The 24778-nt window shown below is 34.0% G+C and overlaps 1 protein-coding gene across 7 annotated transcripts in view; it reads left to right on the forward strand.

The window, feature by feature from the left end:
* Nucleotides 1–24778, forward strand: part of STXBP5L (syntaxin binding protein 5L) — a 451491-nt gene that overhangs the window by 329165 nt on the left and 97548 nt on the right. For 5 of the 7 annotated variants that reach the window (XM_082711856.1, XM_082711861.1, XM_082711859.1 and 2 more), the window contains exons 19-20: nucleotides 8927–9078; nucleotides 10936–11007. In XM_082711856.1, coding sequence (XP_082567982.1) covers nucleotides 8927–9078; nucleotides 10936–11007 — 224 coding nt within the window. The remainder of the gene's footprint in view (nucleotides 1–8926; nucleotides 9079–10935; nucleotides 11008–24778) is intronic. The other 2 variants (XM_082711860.1, XM_082711862.1) reach the window with 1 other exon arrangement.

Consider the following 24778-nt stretch of genomic DNA (forward strand, 5'->3'; position numbering starts at 1 on the left):
AATTCCTGTATAAGTTCTAGCAATTTTGGAGTGGAATGTTTTGGGTTTTCCACATATAGTATCATATCATCTGCGAAGAGTGATAATTTGACTTCTTCTTAGCCGATTTGGATGCCTTTAATTTCCTTTTGTTGACTGATTGCTGAGGGTAGGACCTCTAGTACTATGTTGAATAGCAGTAGTGATAATGGACATCCCTGCCGTGTTCCTGACCTTAGCGGAAAAGCTTTCAGTTTTTCTCCATTGAGAATGATATTTGCGGTGGGTTTTTCATAGATGGCTTTGATGATATTGAGGTATGTGCCCTCTATCCCTACACTTTGAAGAGCTTTGATCAGGAAGGGATGCTGTACTTTGTCAAATGCTATTTCAGCATCTATTGAGAGTATCATATGGTTCTTGTTCTTTCTTTTATTGATGTGTTGTATCACATTGACTGATTTGTGGATGTTGAACCAACCTTGCAGCCCTGGAATAAATCCCACTTGGTTGTGGTGAATAATCCTTTTAATGTACTGTTGAATCCTATTGGCTAGTATTTTGTTGAGTATTTTCGCATCTGTGTTCATCAAGGATATTGGTCTATAGCTCTCTTTTTTGATGGGATCCTTGTCTGGTTTTGGGATCAAGGTGATGCTGGCCTCATAAAATGAGTTTGGAAGTTTTCCTTCCATTTCTATTTTTTGGAAAAGTTTCAGGAGAATAGGAATTAGTTCTTCTTTAAATGTTTGGTAGAATTCCCCCGGGGAGCTGTCTGGCCCTGGGCTTTTGTTTGTTGGAGATTTTTAATGACTGTTTCAATCTCCTTACTGGTTATGGGTCTGTTCAGGCTTTCTATTTCTTCCTGGTTCAGTTGTGGTAGTTTATATGTTTCTAGGAATGCATCCATTTCTTCCAGATTGTCAAATTTATTGGGATAGAGTTGCTCATAGTATGTTCTTATAATAGTTTGTATTTCTTTGGTGTTAGTTGTGATTTCTCCTCTTTCATTCATGATTTATTTATTTGGGTCCTTTCTCTTTTCTTTTTGATAAGTCGGGCCAGGGGCTTATCAATTTTATTAATTCTTTCAAAGAACCAGCTCCTGGTTTTGTTGATTTGTTCTATTATTTTTATGGTTTCTATTTCATTGATTTCTGCTCTGATCTTTATGATTTCTCTTCTCCTGCTGGGCTTAGGGTTTCTTTCTTGTTCTTTCTCCAGCTCCTTTAGGTGTAGGGTTAGGTTGTGTACCTGAGACCTTTCTTGTTTCTTGAGAAAGGCTTGTACCGCTATATATTTCTCTCTCAGGACTGCCTTTGTTGTGTCCCACAGATTTTGAACCGTTGTATTTTCACTATCATTTGTTTTCATTATTTTTTTCAATTCTTCTTTAATTTCCCAGTTGACCCATTCATTCTTTTTTTTTTTTTAATTTTTTTTTTTTATAAACATATATTTTTATCCCCAGGGGTACAGGTCTGTGAATCGCCAGGTTTACACACTTTACAGCACTCACCAAAGCACATACCCTCCCCAATGTCCATAATCCCACCCCCTTCTCCCAAACCCCCTCCCCCCACCAACCCTCAGTTTGTTTTGTGAGATTAAGAGTCACATATGGTTTGTCTCCCTCCCAATCCCATCTTGTTTCATTTATTCTTCTCCTACCCACTTAAGCCTCCATGTTGCATCACCACTTCCTCATATCAGGGAGATCATATGATAGTTGTCTTTCTCTGCTTGACTTATTTCGCTAAGCATGATACGCTCTAGTTCCATCCATGTTGTTGCAAATGGCAAGATTTCATTTCTTTTGATGGCTGCATTCATTCTTTAGAAGGATGCTGTTTAGTCTCCATGTATTTGGGTTCTTTTCAAACTTCCTTTTGTGGTTGAGTCTAGCTTTAGAGCATTGTGGTCTGAAAATATGCAGGGAATGATCCCAATCTTTTGATACCGTTTGAGTCCTGATTTAGGACCGAGGATGTGATCTATTCTGGAGAATGTTCCATGTGCACTAGAAAAGAATGTGTATTCTGTTGCTTTGGGATGAAATGTTCTGAATATATCTGTGATGTCCATCTGGTCCAGTGTGTCGTTTAAGGCCTTTATTTCCTTGTTGATCTTTTGCTTGGATGATCTGTCCATTTCAGTGAGGGGAGTATTAAAGGGCCCTACTATTATTGTATTATTGTTGATGTGTTTCTTTGATTTTGTTATTAATTGGTTTATATAGTTGGCTGCTCCCACATTGGGGGCATAGATATTTAAAATTGTTAAATCTTCTTGTTGGACAGACCCTTTGAGTATGATATAGTGTCCTTCCTCATCTCTTATTATAGCCAAAGTCTATAAAATCTAATTGATCTGATATAAGGATTGCCCCTCTGCTTTCTTCTGATGTCCATTAGCATGGTAAATTCTTTTCCACCCCCTCACTTTAAATCTGGAGGTGTCTTCGGGCTTAAAATGAGTTTCTTGGAGGCAACATATAGATGGGTTTTGTTTTTTTATCCATTCTGATACCCTGTGTCTTTTGATAGGGGCATTAGCCCATTAACATTCAGGGTAACTATTGAGAGATATGAATTTAGTGCCATTGTATTGCCTGTAATGTGACTGTTACTGTATATGGTCTCTGTTCCTATCTGATCTACCACTTGTAGGCTCTCTCTTTGCTTAGAGGACCCCTTTCAATATTTCCTGTAGAGTTGGTTTGGTGTTTGCAAATTCTTTCAGTTTTTGTTTGTCCTGGAAGCTTTTAGTCTCTCCTTCTATTTTCAATGATAGCCTAGCTGGATATAGTATTCTGGGCTGCATGTTTTTCTCATTTAGTGCTCTGAAAATATCATGCCAGCTCTTTCTGGCCTGCCAGGTCTCTGTGGATAAGTCAGCTGCCAATCTAATATTTTTACCATTGTATGTTACAGACTTCTTTTCCTTGGCTGCTTTCAGGATTTTCTCTTTATCACTGACACTTGTAAATTTTACTATTAGGTGACGGGGTGTGTGCCTATTCTTATTGATTTTGAGGGGTGTTCTCTGAACCTCCTGAATTTTGATGCTCGTTCCCTTTGCCATATTCGGGAAATTCTCCCCAATAATTCTCTCCAGTATACCTTCTGCTCCCCTCTCTCTTTCTTCTTCTTCTGGAATCCCAATTATTCTAATGTTGTTTCGTCTTATGGTGTCACTTATCTCTCGAATTCTCCCCTCGTTGTCCAGTAGCTGTTTGTCCCTCTTTTGCTCAGCTTCTTTATTCTCTGTCATTTGGTCTTCTATATCACTAATTCTTTCTTCTGCCTCATTTATCCTAGCAGTGAGAGCCTCCATTTTTGATTGCACCTCATTAATAGCTTTTTTGATTTCAACTTGGTTAGATTTTAGTTCTTTTATTTCTCCAAAAAGGGCTTTTATATCTCTCGAGAGGGTTTCTCTAATATCTTCCATGCCTTTTTCGAGCCTGGCTAGAACCTTGAGAATTGTCATTCTGAACTCTAGATCTGACATATTACCAATGTCTGTATTGATTAGGTCCCTAGCCTTCGGTACTGCCTCTTGTTCTTTTTTTTGTGTTGAATTTTTCCGTCTTGTCATTTTGACCAGATAGGAGTATATGAAGGAGCAAGTAAAATACTAAAAGGGTGGCAACAACCCCAGGAAAATATGCTTTAACCAAATTAGAAGAGATCCCAAATCGTGAGGGGGGAGAAAGGGGATAAAAAGAGGTTCAAAAAGGAAGAAAGAAAAAAAATACAAAAAAAAAGGGAAAAAAAAGAAAAGAAAAGAATTTTAGAAAAAGAAAACACATTAGAAAAATATAAAAAAGAAAAAATATATATATTAGATAAACTTTCAGGAAGTGGTTGTTTTTCTGTTTCCAGAATTGCTGTTCTTCTTCTCTTCGATCTGCCGATGGATTTTCAGGTGTTTGCATTCCTTAGATAAGCTATCTAGCTGATCTCCGGCTAGCTGAAGTACTCTCAGCCTGCTACTTCTCCGCCATCTTGACTCCTCCCCCCAAGATGTAACTTATATGGGTGCCTGGCTGACTCAGTGGAGCATTGTGACTGTTGATCTCAGGATGTGAGGTCAAGCTCCACATTAAGCATAGAGCTTACTTAAAAAATAAAAATAAAATAAAATGTAACTTTAAGGCTCAGGGCAGGATACACATGACATATCCAAATAGAATAATTGAAGAGTTTTTAACCAATGGCATCTTATCTAGGATGTAGAAAAACATAAAGTAGTGTACTATCCCAGGGCTAAAGAGGATAGTGCTTCATTAACCACCCATAAAATAATAGCTTGAAGACATAATTACTAAATATTATTTATTAAATACAAAGTAAATGGATAATAGAGTGATTTTATCTAACAAATACAAAAAGAATTTATAGATGAGGAGAAAATCAAGATGGCAGAGTAGAAAGGTTCTGAGTTTAAGTTCTCCATGGACACATTAAAATTATGACTACATATAGGACAACGCTCTCTGAGAATGACCAGGAGACTAGAAGAATAACTCTTACACAATTGAGGCTATAAAAGAAAAGCCACACAGAGACAGGAAGGGGGAAGAGATGCAGACTACTCAAGACTGTATCCCCAGTATGGCAACCCACATGTGGCAAGGATATCACAAAGGCAGGGGTACTCCCTGAGAAGGTAAGTGTTAAGGCACCACATTAGGCATCTCTGCCCTGAGGACCTGCACTGGGAAGATGTGACCCCATAACATCTGGCTTTGAAAATTAGTGAAGTTTAACTGTGGGAGAACTATGGGGCTGTAGGAAAATGAGACTCTGCTCATAAAGAGCCTGTGCACCAACTCATTTACACCAAGATCCAACAGAGAGGCAGCAATTTAAAAGGAACCTGGGTCCTACTTGAAGGAGATTTATTGACTAATTTTACTATGTGTGCTGGAGAGACAGTATCTGTAGCAACTTTCTTTAGGAATAGATGCACTTTTTCATATTCCTCTACCTAACTAGCCTGGTACAGGTAGACACCATTTCTGATGCTCTCCATCTACCTTGTTAACATTACTCATCCCACCCTGTTGTTTCCCTATGGGCCTATCCACCAGGGCAGCTGCAACAGTCATGTCCAGAACTTGCAGTCAAACAAAAGAGAAGCTAGTCCTGCCCCCATGACCACCCACAAAATTCACAGAAGCTGTAGACAGGCCTCTCAGCCAGGTGTGTCAAGGGTCAGCCCACATACCAGTAGACCTGTAGCAGCTGCAGCCCAGCCACAACAGAATGAAATACAGAACCCACATAGGAGATACCCCAGAGCACCTGGTTCTGGTGAACAGCTGGGCTTGTACTTCTGGGCCACACAGGAAATCTACCTAAGGCTACTCCTTCACAGCGGGGAGATACAGCTGATCTACCTAATATGTAGAAACAAACACAGAAAGTCAAGCAGGATGAGGAGAGAGAGGAATATATTCCAAATGAAAGAATAGAAAACCTCCAGAGAAAGAGTTAAATGAAACTGAGATAAGGAATCTACCTAATAAAAAGTTCAAAATTATGGTCAAAAAGATGCTAACCAAACTTGAGGAAAGAATAGATGAACACAGACAGACAGAAAATATAAAGGAGAGCCAATCAGTACTGAAGGATATAATAACTGAAATGAAAAATACACTCAAGGGAATCAACAGTAGCTAAGATGCTGCAGAAGTCCAAGTGATCTAGAAAGCAGGGTATTGGGAATCACCCAAGCTGAACTTCAAAAAGAAAAAAGAAATTTAAATTGAGAATAATATAAGAGATCTCTGTGACTTCAAGGGTACTAACATTCATATTATAAGGGCTACTGAAGAAGAATGAGAGGAAGGGGCAAAAAATTTAATTGAAGAAATAGCTGAAAACCTCCCTAACCTGAGGAAGGAAACAGATATTCATGTCTAAATCTCACAGAGAACTACAAAAAAGAAGAACCCAAAGAGGCCTACACTAAGACATATAATAATAAATGTCAAAATTAGAGATAAAAAGAGGGTTTTGTTTGTTTGTTGTTTAGGCACAGTTAATTGGGTACATTTATTAACATTATCTAAGGGTTTGCAGGGTGGAAAATAATTTCTATTTCAAGGCGAACTGCACCAATTATTAGCAACTTCCTATGGAGCTTTTTTTTTTTATTTTTTTTATTAATTTATTTATTTTCAGCATAACCATATTCATTATTTTTTCACCACACCCAGTGCTCCATGCAATCCATGCCCTTTATAATACTCACCACCTGGTACCCCAACCCCCCCCCCCGCCATTTCAAATCCCTCAGATTGTTGTTCAGAGTCCGTAGTCTCTCATGGTTCACCTCCCCTTCCAATTTCCCCGAACTCCCTTCTCCTCTTTAACTCCCCATGTCCTCCATGCCATTTGTTATGTTCCACAAATAAGTGAAACCATATGATAATTGACTCTCTCTGCTTGACTTATTTCACTCAGCATAATCTCTTCCAATCCCGTCCATGTTGCTACAAAAGTTGGGTATTCATCCTTTCTGATGGAGGCATAATATTCTATGGAGCTTTTTTTTTTTAAATGTTCAATTAGCCAGCATATAGTACATCATTAGTTTTTTATGTAGTGTTCAAAAGCAGCAAAAGAAAAGTAACTAGTTATGGACAAAGGAACCCCCATAAGGTTCCAAAAGATAGTGGCATGACATATTCAATGAGTGGAAAGGAAAAATACATACAACCAAGAATACCCTATCCAGCAGTTTTCATTCAGAATTGAAGGAGAAGAATTCATCACCACTGACCTGGCCATATAAGAAAAGTTAAGGGGACTTTTTTTAAGAAAAGAAATGGCCATAACTAGAAGTAAAAAATTATAAAAGATAAAACCTCACAGGTAAAAGCAAAGATACAGTAAATGTAGTATATCAACCACTTACAAAGCTAGCATAATGGTTAAAAGACAAAAAAACAATTGTATCTTTAATAATTACTTAAGGGATACACAAAATAAGAAAATACAAAATATGACATATACTTAAAATGTGGAGAGGTGGAATACAAATATAAATCTAATTGTTTCACATCATTTATCAAAAAGGATATCTTTCTTCTGAATTGTCATGGCACTTTTGTCAAATATCAGATGACCATTTATGTGTGTTTATGGCCACTCTTCTGTTTCATTAAAATTTATTTTTTATCTTTATTTCAATACCAGTCTGTTTTATTCCTATAGCTCTAGAGTAGGTGTTCCTCCCCCTTCACAAATACCTGCAATATATATTTTTTAAGATTTTATTTATTTATCTGAGAGAGAGAAAGAAGAAACAAACAGGGCAGGGAGGAGCAGAGGAAGAGGGAAAAACAGATTCCCTAATGAGCAGGGAGCCTGACACAGGGCTAAATCCCAGGACCCTAAGATCATGACCTAAGCCAAAAGCAGACGCTTAACTGACTGAGCAACCCAGGTGCCCCTATTTATTAAGTATTTTTAATATCCTTGTTTGCTACTTTTGTCATATGTTTCATTTCTGTCGATTTTTTTCCCCTCTGGTTACCAGTCATGTTTTCTTAATTCTATATATGTCTGCTACTTATTATATAGAGGACATTGTGAATTTTACATTATGGTGGTATTTTGTTGATTCTTTTTAATAGTGTTGGAGATTTTTCTGGAAGGCAGTTATGTTATTTAGAATCATGCTTCTAAGCTTTTTTTAGGATGGGGTTCAGAAGAGCCTTTAGTTCATGGCTAATTTGTCCCCACTACTAAAGTGATAATACTTATATCTGGGTTTTTTTTTTAATGTATTCTAAGATCTCAGCAGTTTGGCTGGTAGTAACATAAAATATTTTCAGCCTTGTGTAAGCTTTGGGAATTGTTCAGCTTTATCTCTTTGGTGATTCTTTCCTGAGCCTGGGGTAGTTACTTTATATGGATACTCGAGAGAACCATTCTATAAATTTCTCTGGTGTACTCTCTCTATGCAGCTCTCATTTCTCTATATTTTAAATTCTGGCTGCTTTCACATTATCAGACTCTGATCTCTTTCTCCTCAATTCAACATGACCACTGATGTTTCATTTTCCTGTGCTCTAGCCTGGGAAATCTCTCCATTCACTAAGTTAGGAAAATTAATCTAAATTAAAATACCTAGGTGGCACAGTTGGTTAAGTGACCAACTCTTGGTTTCAGCTTAGGGCATGACCTCAGCTCTGCACCAAGCATGGAATCTTCTTATGATCTCTCTTCCTTCCCCTCTGTCCCTCCTACTTGTGTTCTCTCTGTCTCAAATAAATAAATAATTCTTCAAATGCCTGCTTAGTTGAGCTGTTTTAATTTCTCAGAAGAAATTAATCAAATTGTGTTTGTCTTTTAATAAGTAGGACAAATAAAGAATAGAGAGTAAGAAAATTTTAATTTTTTTGTGAATGAAAATTTTATCTGTTTATATCTACTGTGGTATCAAAACCTTAGATATAAAAAGTTAATTTTATGTAACATTTTGCATTAAATACATACTCTCTGTTTAAGAAGAGACATAATTGGGATCTTAACAATTCTAATTTTATTTTTAAAAGGCTCTAATTACATACCTAACGATCTGTAGCTATTAAAGTGTGCCATTTCTTGATGTATTTCCCCATTGCATAGCAAAAAGATTTTATATGATTCTACTATAAAAATATAAGGCCAAGTTTAAGAGCAGATTGAGAAATCACTACTTAACTAATAAAACTGATGATAAACTATGACTGCAGTGGTCATGGCTACTATACAAGATAACCCTATCCTATGTAAAGGCATGATATCCTTCCTGACATTATACCAACCATGATCTAACCTCCCCAACCCTAAGGCATTACTCTCTAATTATCTTATTTTTATTCAAAGATAAAAATAATAATGATTGCTGTGATACATTCTAGTTGCATTTTTTTTTTTTCTCTCAGAGTTGCGTTTGGGAACTGCAATGGGTTGGCTGTGGTAGATTTTATACAGAAGACAGTACTGTTAAGCATGGGGACCATTGACCTATATAAATCAAGTGACCTATACCAACGTCAACCACGGTCTCCTCGAAAAAACAAGCAGTTCATTGCAGGTAGGAGATAAAACAAAATGGTTATGAACTTGATTAGTTCATCTGTTTTTTTACCTTTAGATTTTTTATCTTTTTTCCTATGATACTATTCAAATGCATGGCAACATAAATTCAACACAATTTATAATATGTAAGTAAATTTGGGCAGAAATGTAGTGAGAATATTTGAAAGGGTAAAGGAAGTGTTTAAACTTCAATTTGTTGTCAAAGTTAGGAAGCATCTCAAGTTTCTTAGGTTGAATTCTTAAGAAATAAGAGAAAATAAGCTATTAAATATAAAAATGTTATGAAAATTGGGTTCTGTAGTTGAAAATTTTGTTTGCAATGCTTGTATTTAACAGGATAATTTTCTCTGAATATAACTGGACTCTTTAAAAATATAATTTTAAGTATTTCACTATTTTTAAATTTTTAAACTCTATATTTTAGCTGTCACCTTTCCTTGTAGGATGGTGATTTTCTTGGAGGCATTTTCACAAATGCAGTAAACATTATTAATTAACATTTTAAAATGCTATGAAAGGTAACAGTTTGCTTGACAGGATCAATAAATTTGTTTAACTATAAAAGAAAAACAAGGTTAATTAAGATATAAACAGAAATATTTTCTATATAATGTCAAATTTTGATATGCTAAATTATCCAAAGTTAACTGAAATTTCATTATTTATACAAATAATTGACTTTGTAAACAGACAAAATTTTGTATATTTTCTGTCCACTGACATACTATAGTTAATAAAAAATTAGTTGAGCCCAAAGATTTGCAGATGGAAATACTTCTAGAGTATTGTGTTTCATTCTATTAGATTTTTTTAATCAGTTGATTTTAAAAACTCAGTTGATTATTAAAGTCTTTATTAAATATACTAATGTAAAAAATGTTTTAAACTAGAAACATAACATGATAGTAGCTGTTATTTTCTAAATATCAAATGTGCCAAACTTAATATTGGAATGTTATAATACAATTCCTTTTTGACTAATGAAAAATTAACTTGACATACTGAAATTCTCCCTTTTTGTTAATTTTTTTTTTAAATAAACATCAACTCTTTTCACATTGCTAAATTTAGACTCTTTTCAGGAGCACAAAATTTCTCCCTGTTTTTTATTAGGGATCTCAGCTTTTAGCAATATTTTAGGAATGCTAGAAAGTTCAAATTCTATAGGTTCTGCCTCTACTATTTCTGACTTTTGAAAAGAAGGCAGAATAAGAGAAATTGCGCATGCACATACCATCCATTGACTGGGAAAGAGAACATTTGATTTTTTTAAAGTTTATGGACTCTAGGATAGGAAGATATTAGGGGATAGGAGGCAACATTTGTATGTTGAAAGCAAAAACTGAATTAAAAAAGCTGTGGATCCTATGACAGCATCCAAGTTACTTACTGGATATACACAATGGGATGACAAGGTATATATTGTGACAAGCATCATAAAACTATTACTTAATTTAAACTTATTAAGACTTAATTATGATTAGAGCTTAGAATTTTGATGACTTTAAAATCAAGAAAAAAAGATAAAATCATAAACTTTGTTCATATTTAGTGTATAAAATCACTACAATGAGTACTCACTTTATGTTATAAAAATAAAATATGACATCTATTTTTACAGGATATTTGATTAATTAAAATTATTACAACACTCTCATCATTCATCTGTCACCTCTTTCTAACTGATTTATTTTTTAATATCTCTTTTCTAATTTGATTACCTAAACTTGCTGCAATTTCTTCATCTTGGCTGTTCTAGATTCTGGTATGATATCACTTCCTTTCACTTTAGACTATTTTTCTCTCTTTCCTCTGCCTGCTGCTGATGCTGATGTTCTGGCATGTTCCAAAGACAACTTTTGCATGCGTGGCCTGTCTAACCTTTATCCTGATTTAACGAAACGGATCCGTACTTCTTATCAGAGTAAGTTCTATAAAGGTTAGGCAAACAGCTTTTTAAGTCTTAATGCCTGGTTAAACCCATACATCTGTGCTTAGTAATGTGTTTTTAAAAACACATTCAGCATGCATGCAAATTTTTGTTTTGTTATGGAAGTGCAACCTGATAATTTTAACAAGTATGTAAATACTTCAAATAGCTAATGTCATATATCCATTTATTCACACCCTTTACTCCAGTGTTTATTTCAAACCATGCAGACCACATTCTCTTAGTTCAAGAGTCCCTGTCTTTTGTTTTGAGGAGGAAGAGCCATGGTGTCCTTATAAGCAGTAAGCTTGACATTCCAGTATCAATAACAATTGATTGCTTTCTTGTTTTGGAAAACTTGTGCCTCTGGCCATTTTATAAAAGTGTTCTAACAAGGGCCACAATGTTTTCTTCTTCTAAGGAATTAGATTTCTTAGAATTAGCTAAGTATTCCAAATTTTGATGCTTTTTATTAAAATAGAATACACAAACACACATTTCTATAGTGACTTTAGGTACTAAACACTATAAAGTTGGGGAATTAAAGTCACAAACTAAAAAGTCAATAGTATTAACATTTTTCATGGTAGAAAATGCAAATTTGAAGATGGTGAAGTGAATTCTATAAACTAGTGCGGAAAGAATGGAGAATGAAGGTGTGACTGTAGGTGCAGATAATACTAATGATATTAGGGGCAAACATTCATTGATGAGAAGAGATTTACAATATACTGATCAATGTTATGTTTTAAAAAAGCAGGTTGCTTAATAATATATACGATGGCTTCATATTTGTACAAATATATATATGTGTACACACATACACACACATATACATATTATTTGTATCTTGAATTTCTTCAGACTTCAACTCACCAGTTTGTAGATGATTAATGGGATCACATCACTTATAATAAACCAAAACATTATCTTCCTGTAGCTAAAGATAAGCCCTGTAAAATCCTTAACATATTTCTGGGAATGCCCATAGGGTGCCTTATATTTCATCATCAGTATCCTCTCATTTTCTAGTCTAGCAGAATACCCTCTTTTGGGATGCATTTCACTGTCTTTGCTCCTTTGGATTTGTGATAGAACACTGATATCTACGTTGACTTCTGCTTCTTCTAAAACAGAACCTGTTAGGTATTATAATATTTTTTGACACCTGAAAATTACATGAAATTTCAGTTTCCATAAATAAAACTTTATTGGAGCACAGCCACACTGATATTTTACGTACTACCTATGGCTACATCCACACTACAGTGGCAGAGTTGAACAGAAATCATATGACCCATGATACTCAAAATTCTTACTAATTTCTCTTTACATAAAAAATTAGTTGACTTCTACCCTAATTCTGTTCTTTCAAACCCATTTCCCGCCATATAAAAAGTTTCAGCCAAAACTTTTCCTATACAGATTTTCCAGGTGGTTTAACAGCATACTCGAGCTTCTGAATCCCACTTTAGCCTTCTCAAGGTTAGATGCCCCCAACATTGTGTGTGTGTGTGTGTGTGTGTGTGTGTGTGTGTGTGTGTGTTTGTGTTTGAGATAGAGAGAGAATCCATCTATACAAATAGAAAAAGTTTCCGAACATGAGATTGTGGATTTTACAAAGTTCTTCTTTTATATTTTATGTATTTTCTGATATTTCTGTAATAAACATGTAATGTTTTTATAGTAAGAAGAGAAATTGTATACTGAGGACAAGAAGCAGGAGTAGGCTTTTAATCAGAATTTTACAGTATCAACCATGATATAAAGGTTAAAGAAATTCTGAGACAGGCTCACTTACTTCTAACCCTTCAATAATTCTTATACTGCCTTCGGATTTAAAAAGCTAAGTTTTTGAACATTCGGGGTACTCTAAAATATAATTCCTACCTACATTTTCAAATGAATTTCCTACTACTCTTCCATAAAAACACTCCCCTTAAGCCAAATATCTAGATCTTGCTACTCTTATAATTTATTCATATCATCATTTCCTCTCTGGAAATGCCCTGCTCAAATTTTACTTCCTATTGTAAACATTTCCTGCTGCCATCAGAGCCCTGCTGTGCCAGTTCCTTTATTTAAATTCCTATAATGTATAAGCTTGTATGTGGAAGTATGTGAACCAGTTAGAGCTTAGCATAAATTCATTTGTATGTTTAGTTATTTTTATGCATATGCTCTACCTTTCCAAATGCATGGCAAGAACCTGAAGAGTAGATTTCAAATTCTTTATACCCTCTACACCTGGCACAAATATGTGCTCAGAAACTAAATTATGGTTAGGACAGAACACTTAGCTGGCTCTTTTTGCTCATATGAATAGCCAGAGGATTTTTCAGATTTGACAAGTGAGAGCAGAAATAGCTTCTGTAGTTACTGGGTTCACTGGAATTCTGCAAAACAGATCATAATTTCTTCTAAGCAAAGATCTGAAATGTTAAGACAGAAGTAAAATCAAGTTCTTAGATGACCATTAAAAGATCCTCTTTGTCTCTACCAGTGAGCTCCCTAGGAGTTCAGACAAGCCATGAGATTTGAAATCAAATTTCTTTTAAGTCTTCTCTTGATAATCAGGATCCTATATTTTGATAAGGGACTGATTAATGACTTAATGGTATATCTTAGAATATGTCTTAAAAATTAATTTTATGAAAATTTTCTTTTATTTAATCATATAACCTGATTACATCTTTATAGTTCCTTTTTATTATAATAGAGACTATTTGGCCAGTTTCATGAATAGTTTCCTAATTTTCAGGAAAGCATATCTGCATTGTCCCTATTTGGGGAAACTTAACCCACTTCCTTTGAGTGTCTATTCTATTCTAGGGTTGTGCTCAGCAATTTGACTCAGTGTTATGTTACTTAATGGTCATTGTAACCCTTTAAGGCATAGATATATCTGTAGATTCCTCTACAGATTACAAAAATGAAGTCAAAAGATATTAATTTCCCAAAGTTACAATTAGTGGAAACTAACTTACACCTATCTGGTGCAAAACAGACTTCATATGCTTTCCTTTGTATTATTCAATGTCTTTAAGTATCTGAAAGTTTCAGGGTCATTGGAAATTAATTGCATTATACTATAATCAGGACCCACTTTTTTTCTGGTTTTTATCCACAATCAATAAAATAATATATTCAAAAATGAAATAATTCAAATTTATTTCTCAAAATTGAGGAGACTGGACAAGGTGATCTCTGAAATCTGGCTTTTATATTTTGTTATATCAGTTTTGCTCTCAAAGTGATCCACATTCTATTTTGAATTTTATACTTTTCATTTCTGGAGAAACACCTCAATTTCAGTCTTGTCCTGGGCTCTTTCACTGATCATTTTGTATTGTAGTTTAGGTTCCAAGTAACTCTCCCCACCAAAACCTTATTCCATCTGCAAATCTTTCATATCATAGAATAATAAAAATCTATGGCTCAAAGGAAGCCTCTGTATTTGACAGACTATGATTGTGAAGCCAGTGAAATGATTTGGAAAGAGCAACAGGCATAGGGTCAGAAGGTTTATACCAAGTTCTACTTTTTCTAATAAACTTATCATTACATCTGAAATCTCTGGCAAGTCACTTAACTTCTCTGAGTTTCTTTTTTCTCCTATATAAAGTAAAAATTCATAGTCCCTGCCTCCCTTAGAGACTTATGGAATTTTTTTGGTTAATTTTTAAAAGAACATTTCTATAAATAATAAGACATTATTATTATTATAAAAGACAAAACAAAGCCACAAAGAGATTACATAACTTTTCTAGAATCACAACCAGTCTATGGTAAGACTCATACCCAGTCAACTGCCTCATAGTCTAGTGTTTTTCCTACTTGTGAAAATGACAAAAATTTTGCTAGTTAGAGAATAGTAGTATCCTGTTTGAACAAAAAGGAATTTTTTAAAGTGGGCTTATTGTAGAATATTGCCAGACAAACTTGTTTGCACATCAATTCCTAGTTATGTAATAGGAGACGCTTTAGAAAATCTCAAATCTTTCTATAGATATTTTCCTGCTTTCACTGCATGGTTTTTTTTTTTCAGAGTGTAGGAAATGGTAATAGATGCTGGAAACACAAATAGAAGCATAAATGAAAATTTAAAGAAAAGGGGCACCTGGGTGGCTCAGTGGGTTAAAGCCTCTGCCTTCGGCTCAGGTCATGATCCCAGGGTCCTGGGATGGAGCCCCACATCAGGCTCTCTGCTCAACAGGAAGCCTGCTTCCCCTTCCCTCTCTGCCTGCCTCTCTGCCTACTTGTGATCTCTGTCTGTCAAATAAATAAATAAAATCTTTAAAAAAAAAAAAAAAGCAAAAATTTTAAAGAAAAGAATAAGAAAGAACTAGCAAAAAGAGGCAAATAAATATTAGAAAAAAAGAATTGGAAAACATAAAAAAATGGAGGAGTAAAATGAAGAATAAGAAAAGAAGGAATGCCCCAAGGAACAAAAATGAACAAAAATTATGGTAAATAATAAATGGGAAAGGTTCATTCATTCAAAAAAATATTAAGCATCTTCTGTGTCATACATTTTTCTAGGCACTAGATATATAGTGATGAGTGAAATAATTATGTTCTCTTTCTTCAATTTATACTAGAAAACATATAAAGAATCCATAGATGTATTGTTACAGTTAAAAAAAAGATATCAAGGCTGTCAGGGAGAAAAATGAGATAAGGGGGAAAAGGTGAACCTATTTTTGAGAGTGTTATGACAGAAGGGCCTATCTGAGAGGAAACATTTAAGTTTAAGAAGAAAATAGACAATGTTTTAGACTTACTCTTCAGAGAGAAGAAAACAAAAACAGGTCCACTTAATCTCCAGCCTGAAATAAATAAACAAAACAGACATAATAAATGAAACTATGTTTTTTTAAGACACAGAACATCAAGCAATGCAATACAGTAATCTCTGACAAATGGGAACCCTAAAACCACATGCTTACTGCCCCCAAGAATTTCTAGAATGCAGCAAAGGAGGAGGGGAAACCTAGGAGAAAATCTGTTGACTACTGGAGTTGAAGAGATGGAGATGAGAAACCAGGGAAATGAAAGCAGCTAGAGTTTACAAAGAGGAATCCAGAAATCTACAGAGTTTCCTCCCCAACAAAGTACTGATCAGCACATAATTATAATGAACTAACCAGGGAAAGAGCCATCTGAAGGATTAAAGGAAACAGTGCCCAGCACCCTAAGGAAATAGTGCCTATTCCTTATAGCCAGACTAGGAAAAACTTCTGATTCACATCCACTTCTGGCTAACATTGTACTGGAAATTTTAGCCAGTGTACCCAGACAAGGAAAAAAAGTTATCTAGATTGGAAAAAATCTTAAATCATCTTTTTTCATAGATGACATTATCATCTATAAAGAAAATTTAAAGAAATCTACAGAAAACTTCTAAAATTAATAAATGAGTTTAACAAAGTGCAGGATATATGGTCAATGTACAAGAATCATTTTATTTCTACATACCCACAACAACCTGAAATTGAAATTTGAAAATATCATTTATAATGGCATCTAATATATGAAACACTTAGCTATAGTAAGACAACAGATATGAAAACCAGAGAACATTGCTGAGAGAAGTTAAAGAATACCCCCCCAAAATGAAGAATTACACCATGTTAATGTTTCATAAGACTCAATATTAAGATGTCACTTCTCTCCAAATTGATTTGTAATTCGATATAATTCCAATAAAAATCGAGGAGACTTTTTTTTTTTTTTGAAGATTTTATTCATTTATTTGATAGAGGGGGAAAGAGCACAAGCAGGGGGAGCTGCTGGCAGAGGAAGAAGCAGCCTCTCTGCCAAGCAAGGAGCTCAATGCAGGACTCAATCCCAAGACCCTGGGATCGTGACCTTTGCCAACGGCCGACATCCAACCACCTGAGCCACCCAGGTGCCAAGGAGGCTTTTAATAGAAATTGAAAAACTGATTCTGAAGTCCATAAAAAAAGGCAAAAGATTTGGAGCCAAAACATCTTCTGAAAAGGAACAATGTTGGAAGACCAATACTACCTGGTTTCAAGACTTAAAAAATAAAATAAAATTGGCGTTAATAAATAGTTTAATGTTGGTCCAAACACAAATAGATCAATGAAACTTAATAGAAACTTCAGAAATACACCCACACATATATGAATAGCTGATTTTTGACAGAGGTGCAAAGGCAAGTAAGTAGAGAAATGAGAATCTTTCCTACAGGTGGTATTTAAACAATTGGATATCCTTGTGTAAAAAATCAATTTTGATCAATACTTTGTGGTAAATTTTTAAATTAACTTATAAATAGATCATGAGCCTTAATATAAAATCTAAAATTATAAAATAAAATTTAAAAATAAAAATAAAATCTAAAATTATAAATTTATAAAAAAGGAGATTTTTGTGACAGTGGTTTACACAAAAGGTTTTTAAATAACATACCAATAACATACTTCATACAAGAACATATGACTACATTGGACTTCTTTAAAAGCAAAAATTTCTACTTTTCAAATGACACTGTTATGAGAATGAAAAGTTACGCCACAGACCAGGAGAGAATATTTGCAATGCATACATCTTATAAGGGATTTGTACCTAAAATATACTTTTAAAGTTCTAAAAACTCAATGATAAAGCAAACAACCCAATAAAAACGTGGGCAAAAAATTGAATAAACAGTTCACAAAAGAAGATACACTAATAATAAATAAGCATACGAACAGTGAAGGAAACAACAAAACTAAAAGTAAACTTTCAGAATGGGAGAAGATATTCACAAATGACATCTATGATAAGGGTTAATATCTAAAAATCTATAAATAGCTTATAAAATTCAACACCCAAAAGCAAATAATCTAGTTTAAAAATGTACAGAAGACATGAATAGACATTTTTCCAAAAGAGACATCCAGATGGCTAACAGACACATGAAAAGATACTCAATGTCACTCATCATCAGGGAAATACAAGTCAAAACTAAACTCTAAAGAGATATCACCTCACACCTGTCAGAATGACTAAAATTAACACAGAAGTGTTGGCAAGAATAGAGAGAAAAGGGAAGCTTCTTACACTGCTTACGGGAATATAAACTGATACAGCCACTGTGGAAAACAGGATGGAGGTTCCTCAAAAAGTTAAAAATTTAGAATAGAAATAAAAATAGAATAGAAAAAATAAAAATAGAACTACCCTATGGTCCAGCAATTACTAGGTCCAGGATTACTAGGGATTTGCCCAAAGGACACAAAAATACTGATTCAAAGGGATACATGCACCTCAATGTTTATAACATCAACAATAGACAAATTATGGAAAGAGCCCAAATGTCTATCAACTGATGAATAGATAAAGATGCAGTATATATGTACAATGGAATATTACTCAGCCATCAAAAAGAATGAACTCTTGCATTTGTAATGATGTGGATGGAGCTAGAGTGTACTATGTTAAGGGGGAAATAGGTCAGAGAAAAACAAATGCCATATGATTTCACTCATGTGTGGAATTTAAGAAATAAAACAGATGAACATGGGGGCTTAAAAAAAAAAAAAGAATTAGAAAACCATTAAACAGACTCCTAACTATAGAAAACAAACTGAGAGTTACTGGAGGGGGAGCTTGGGAGGGAAGATGGCTTAAATGGATGATGGGTCAAGGAGAACACTTGTGATGAACACTGAGTGTTGTATGTAAGTGATGAATCACTAAATTCTACACCTGAAACTAATATTATACTGTATGTTAACTGGAATTTTAAAAATAAAGGGAAACATTTAGAAAATCAAATCTAACTAAATGTCAAAAATGACTGAACAGGGAATATTTGGGAAATGTAATGATGGTCTTTTGTTATAATTCAATCAACAAATTACAGAAGTAAACACTAAAAAATAAGCATATGAAAAGATACTCAACATTCATCAATAGGAAAATCAAATGAAAACTACAATGAGATATCATTATACATCTGTTAGAAGGGCTAAAATTTAAAAAGATTGATCATACCAAGTATTGGCAAAAAGTGGAAGAAACAGAGCTCTCCCATTCTACCTTAGTTGTCAGGTTCTTAAAGATTTAAACATACATTTATAATATGAAGTCATCATTTTATATTTATTTACCCCAGGAAAGCTTATGTCAATACAAAGACATTCATAGCAACCAAACACTGAAATATTTGTAGTAGTCAAAAATAACTAAAATCTCCACATTAGGTAAATAGATAAACAAATTTTTATATCCATTCAGCTGTTTACTAAGCAATGAAAAGGAATGTATTATTTCCTTTTTTTTAAATGTTTCAAGTTTTTATTTAAATTTTAGTTACCGGAGGTGCCTAGGTGGCTCAGTGGGTTAAGCCTCTGCCTTCGGCTCAAGTCATGGTCTCAGGGTCCTGGGATCAAGCCCCGCATCGGGCTCTCTGCTCAGCAGGGAGCCTGCCTCCTCTCTGTCTCTGCCTGCCTCTCTGCCTACATGTGATCTCTGTCTGTCAAATAAATAAATGAAATCTTAAAAGAAATTTTAATTAGCATATAGTGTACAATTAGTTTCAGGAGTAGAATTTGAGATCAATGATATAACACCCACTGCTCATCACAAGTGCCCTCCTTAATGCCCATCACCCAATTACCCCATTCTCCCCCTTCCACATCTCCCCAGCAACCCTCAGTTTGTTCTTTATAGTCTCTTATGGTATGCCTTCTTTTTCTTTTTTTTCCCCTATGAGTATGCTATTGAGAAGTATTGCACCATGGATGAATCTCAGAATAATTACACCGAGTTAAAGAAACCAGGCAAAAAACGGTGCATATTGTATGGTCATTAATATAAAATTTTAGGAAATGAAAACTAATGTATAGTGACAGAGAGCAGATCGGTGGTTGCCTGGGGATAGAAAGGGGCACTTACGGGAAGGGCTGGAAGGAAGGTTACAAAAAGACACAAATTCTTGGGATAAGGGATATATTTATTATCTTGATTGTGGAGATGGTTTCACAGGTGTATGTGTATGTCAAAATTTATCAAATCATATGCTTTATAAACATATAAATTAAACTTCAATAAAGCTTTCTTCAAAAAAGTATTAGCCACATAACCAGCAGGGAGCAGTATATTCCAAGCAGTGAACACCCTATAAGAAGGTTCTAATAAAGAACTATTTTCTAGAAATAGAAGGCCAAGGAATCTAGGAGTGTAGTAGAAAGCTGTTGAGAAAAAAAAAATGTGTTAAGATTTTGATGACTGTATGAGCGGGGACATTATTATACATGTTTCTGAGTCAATTATAAGAAATTCCATTTTATTTTAAGCAGAGGAATGATATGTTTTATGTCTTAAAAATATCATCCACACTACTGAGTGAAGAAATTATTGTGGGACAAAAAGAAAAAAGAAAAAAAAGCTAGCATACCATTTAGGAGGCCAGTGTTATACTCCAGGCAAGAAAAGAAAGTGGCTTTAACTAGGGTTTTAGCAATGTTATTGTAGAAAAAGGATAGGTCCAAAAATCATTTGTACTTACAGAGCTACTAATTATAATTCAATGTGGAAGATCAGAGAATGGAATCAAAGATTCTTCCAAGATTTGCATTTAAACTGATTGACACTGATTGTGTCATGATACAAAGATGAAGCTAGGGTTAGGGTTGAGCATGGTAATAAGGAAGAATATTTCAGTTTTAGATATGTTAAATTATGGTATGTCTGTCATTTGTCCAAGTGAAGATGTCAAGTGGACAAGTAAACAAATCTGAATATCGGTGCTGTAATTTGAGTCTTCAGCATACAGATAGTGTCTAATGACATGGGAATAAATGAAATTACCTAGGTAGGGGAGAGAAGAGGAAGAGTGGGAGGGAAGAGGAGGATTATGGATAGAGACATCATGAATTTCAACATTTAAATTTCAAAGGAAGAGAGGCAGCTGGCACAGAGGACTCGCCAGAGAGAAGAGAAAAAATGGAGAGACTCTTGTAGAACCCAAAATAAAGGGGAACATTTCAGGAAATGGTTAGCCATGTTAAATGCTGCAGATAGGAAAAATAAGATAAGTTTAGAAGAATGACTAGTGGGTTTTGCTCTGTGACTCTTTAAAAAGTAGTTAGGGAAAAGTATTAGGATAGAAACCAAAATTATATTAGAAAGAATGGCAAGTGAGGAAACAGAACAAGTAGATAACTTTTTTAAGATGTCTTATGAAGGGGTGGAGAAAAATAGGTGAGTACCTGGACTGGAATAAAGGGTTAAGAGGAAGAAATATTTGTGCTTTCATTTTAGATAAAGAGCATATTTTAAAGTTAAGGTGAATACGGAATGATACCTAGAGAAAGAGAGATTGATGATAAGGGAGAGAAGGGATTCCTAAGGAGCAAAATCCTTAAGAAAGTGATAGGGGATGGGAATCAGAACATATGTACAAAGATTAGTTAATAGGAGGCTTTTGTTATTGTAATAGGTACATAAAAGAAAAGGAAAGATCTATAGAATGGAGGATAAATTAAAAAACGTGTGATTGGTTAAACAAGTGGCTCTCCTATCTCTGACTTACAGATCTATATTTTAGTAAGTTTCCTTCCTTTTTGAAATCAGTTTTACAGTGTAAATTTTTTTAACTTAAAACTTTGTGCCAGAAAGCAACTACATTGAACTGTAGTAGATAAAATATAAGGTTTCTTCTTTTAAACAAAATGAACAAAGAAAAAAAAAGTAGGGGAATTATTACTTAGTAATATGTGTGAGTTTTCTAGAATTTAGTTAGTAATAGTGTGAGTCAAACAAGTAAAACAAACTAATATAATTAAAGAGTAGTGGTGCTCAACCAGGAATGATTTTTGTCCCTGACAGGAAATTTGTCAATGTGGGGAGATATTTATGGTCTTCACAATTAGGGGAGGGGTACTCTACTGGCATCTAGTAAGTAGAATGCCTGTAAACATCCTATAATATACTATTCCATAAGAAAAAAATTATCTCACAGAAATGTCAATCATACTGGAAAATATTCAGACTAGAACATTTATTCAGTAAATCATAGTTTTGTTAGAAAATCCCCCAAAGTGTATACTAGTTATATGCATGGAGACACTTGCATACTGGGTATTAGTTCCCTAAAAAATACTGATATTTTATTTAACATTCACAAGCTGTTACTTCAAATACTATCTTAATCATATTATACACTAAGATACATTAAAGGTATACAGGAGACCCTTAAACAGTGTGAGGTTAGAAGTTGGTGCTTGTGCAGTCAAAACTCTGTGTTTAACTTTTGACTCCCCAGGAACTTAACTACTAATAGCCTACTATTGACCAAAAGCCTTTCCAACCATATTTTGCATGTTATATGTATTATATACTGTGTTCTTACAATAAAGTACACTAAAGAAAATATAATTAAGCAAATGAGGAAGAGAGAATACATTTGTAGCATTATACTGTATATATTGAAAAAAATTCATGTGAAAGTGGAGCCATACAGTTTAAACCCTTGTTACACAAGGGTCAACTCTATACTCTTAGAAATTTTAAATAAAAGTTGATAAAATTCACTATAACCAAAAGAGTTTTGTCCTCTGATATTCAGTGATTTCCCATAAAATTTCTGTATCTGTCCTCAACCAAGATTTATTATATATTTTCTAATGAATCACTGTATAAATCTTCCAAGTTTAGTCAATTTGTTTTACTATATGTACATATCAGACATAGCTTTCTCCACCTTATCTTTGGGAAATATCTTTGAGAAATCTCACTATAATCTTGGGAAAAGCACATTTGGCATGTACTCTGAGCATTTCATTGGATACCTACTAGTATCAGTAATGCATTAATAAATCTCACTAGTTTTAACTCTTTTGGTCTTCCGGGTCTTCAATCCAGGTTTCACAGTATTTCCAAGATATAAAATAAAAGTGAGGGATCCAGATAGGATGTTGAAAGACATGAAAATTCACTTCCATGGAAACAAAAATGATGACCATAATAATAAAACCCTGTGATAAATATAACGACAAAATTTAAAAGCATAATTTTCTATGGATATATTAAAAAGTGGTGGATTCAAGAAAGCCTTGATTGAATGAATTCAAGAGTGAAAAGAACCACTCGTAGATGAGCAGAAAGCTGTAGGTGCTTCCATACCTGGGACAAGTGACTGGGCACAGATGCAGAAAAGAGTGGCCCTTCTATAAATGGATGGACTGCAAAGAATAGGAAAATCTAGAGTTCTACATTTAGTAAAAATATTTTAAAATAAAGGTAAATAGGGGCTCCTGGTTGCTCATGCGTTGTCTCCCTTCAGCTCATGATCCTAGAGTCCTGGGATCAAGCCCCTCATTGGGTTTCCTGCTCAGCAGGAAGCCTGCTTCTCCGTCTCCCACTCCCTCTCCCATTCCTTCTTCTACTCCCCCTGCTTGTATTCCCTCTCTCACTGTCTCTCTCTCTGTCAAATAAATAAATAAAGTTATTTAAAAAAAAAAACTAAAAAATAAAGGTAAGTAAATTTGTTGTTGGCAGACCTGTACAATAAGATACGGTAAAGGAGGTTTTTAAGCTGAAGGAAATAATACCAGACATTTAGATATATAGCAAGAATGAAAAACATTGTGAAGAATAACTATGTGGGTAAATATAAAAGATTATTTTGTCTTTTCTTAAAATCCCTGAGTTCATTTAATTTTTGAATTAAAAACTAATTATATTATGTAGTTTACAACACGTAGAAGAAAAATATATGACAACAGTAACAAAGGATGGAAAGACATAATGTTAAAAGTTTTTTTTATTATAAGAGAAATGGTACAATAATTAAAAGTAGATTGTGAGAATTATAGATGCATATTATAATCCCTAGAACTAATAGAAAAAATAAATAAATAAAACAGAGGTGTAGTTAAGTAGCCAAAGAGAAGATAAAATAGAATATTAAAATATATTTGTTTTTCTCAAAGGATGAAAAAGAGAAATAGTGGAAAAAATAACAGAAGGGCAAACTGAAAAAAAATGATAGATGTAAACCTAACTATATCAATGATTATATTATGCTCAATGTAAATGGAGCAAACACCAAGGTAAATGGAGCAAAGCCCCCCACTAAAAGGCAGAGCTTGTGAAATAATACATATATATAAAAAAAAGACCCAACTATATGTTGTTTATAAGAGCCGCATGTTTTGAAAGTAAAAGAACGGAAAAATAATTTTATCAAAACCCTAACCTCAAGAAAGCTGATGTAACTATAAGAAAAAGTAGACTTCAAGACAAGGAGATAGGCAGTTCTAAATTATAAAAGAATCACTTTATCAGAAAGGTATAAAAATCCTATGCAAGTATAGACCTAATAAGAGATATTCAAAATATAGAAAGCAAAAAAGGAAATGAAGGAAAGAAACAGACAAACCTACAATCATAGCTGGGAATTCATCATTTCTCCTCAGTAATTGATTAAATAAATAGAAATTGTTGTGTATAAAACTGTTAAACAACTCTCTTCACCAAGTTGACCTAACTGAAGTCAATAGATGCCTACACCAATCAAAGGAAAATATGCCTTTTTAAAAAGTGGACATGGAATATTCACATGTATATAATGGATTCCAAAGGACTGAAATCAAGCAGAATATGTTCTCTGGTCATAAAAAAAATTAAGTTAGAAATTATTAACAGAAATATGTCTTAAAATCCCCAAATATTTGGAAACTAGGAATCTCATGACTTAAAAAACAAATCACAGGGAAACTTTAAAGATTTCTTTTTAAAGATTTCA

Source organism: Mustela nivalis, assembly GCF_964662115.1.
Source record: "Mustela nivalis genome assembly, chromosome: 1".
In the NCBI taxonomy this organism is placed as follows: domain Eukaryota; kingdom Metazoa; phylum Chordata; class Mammalia; order Carnivora; family Mustelidae; genus Mustela; species Mustela nivalis.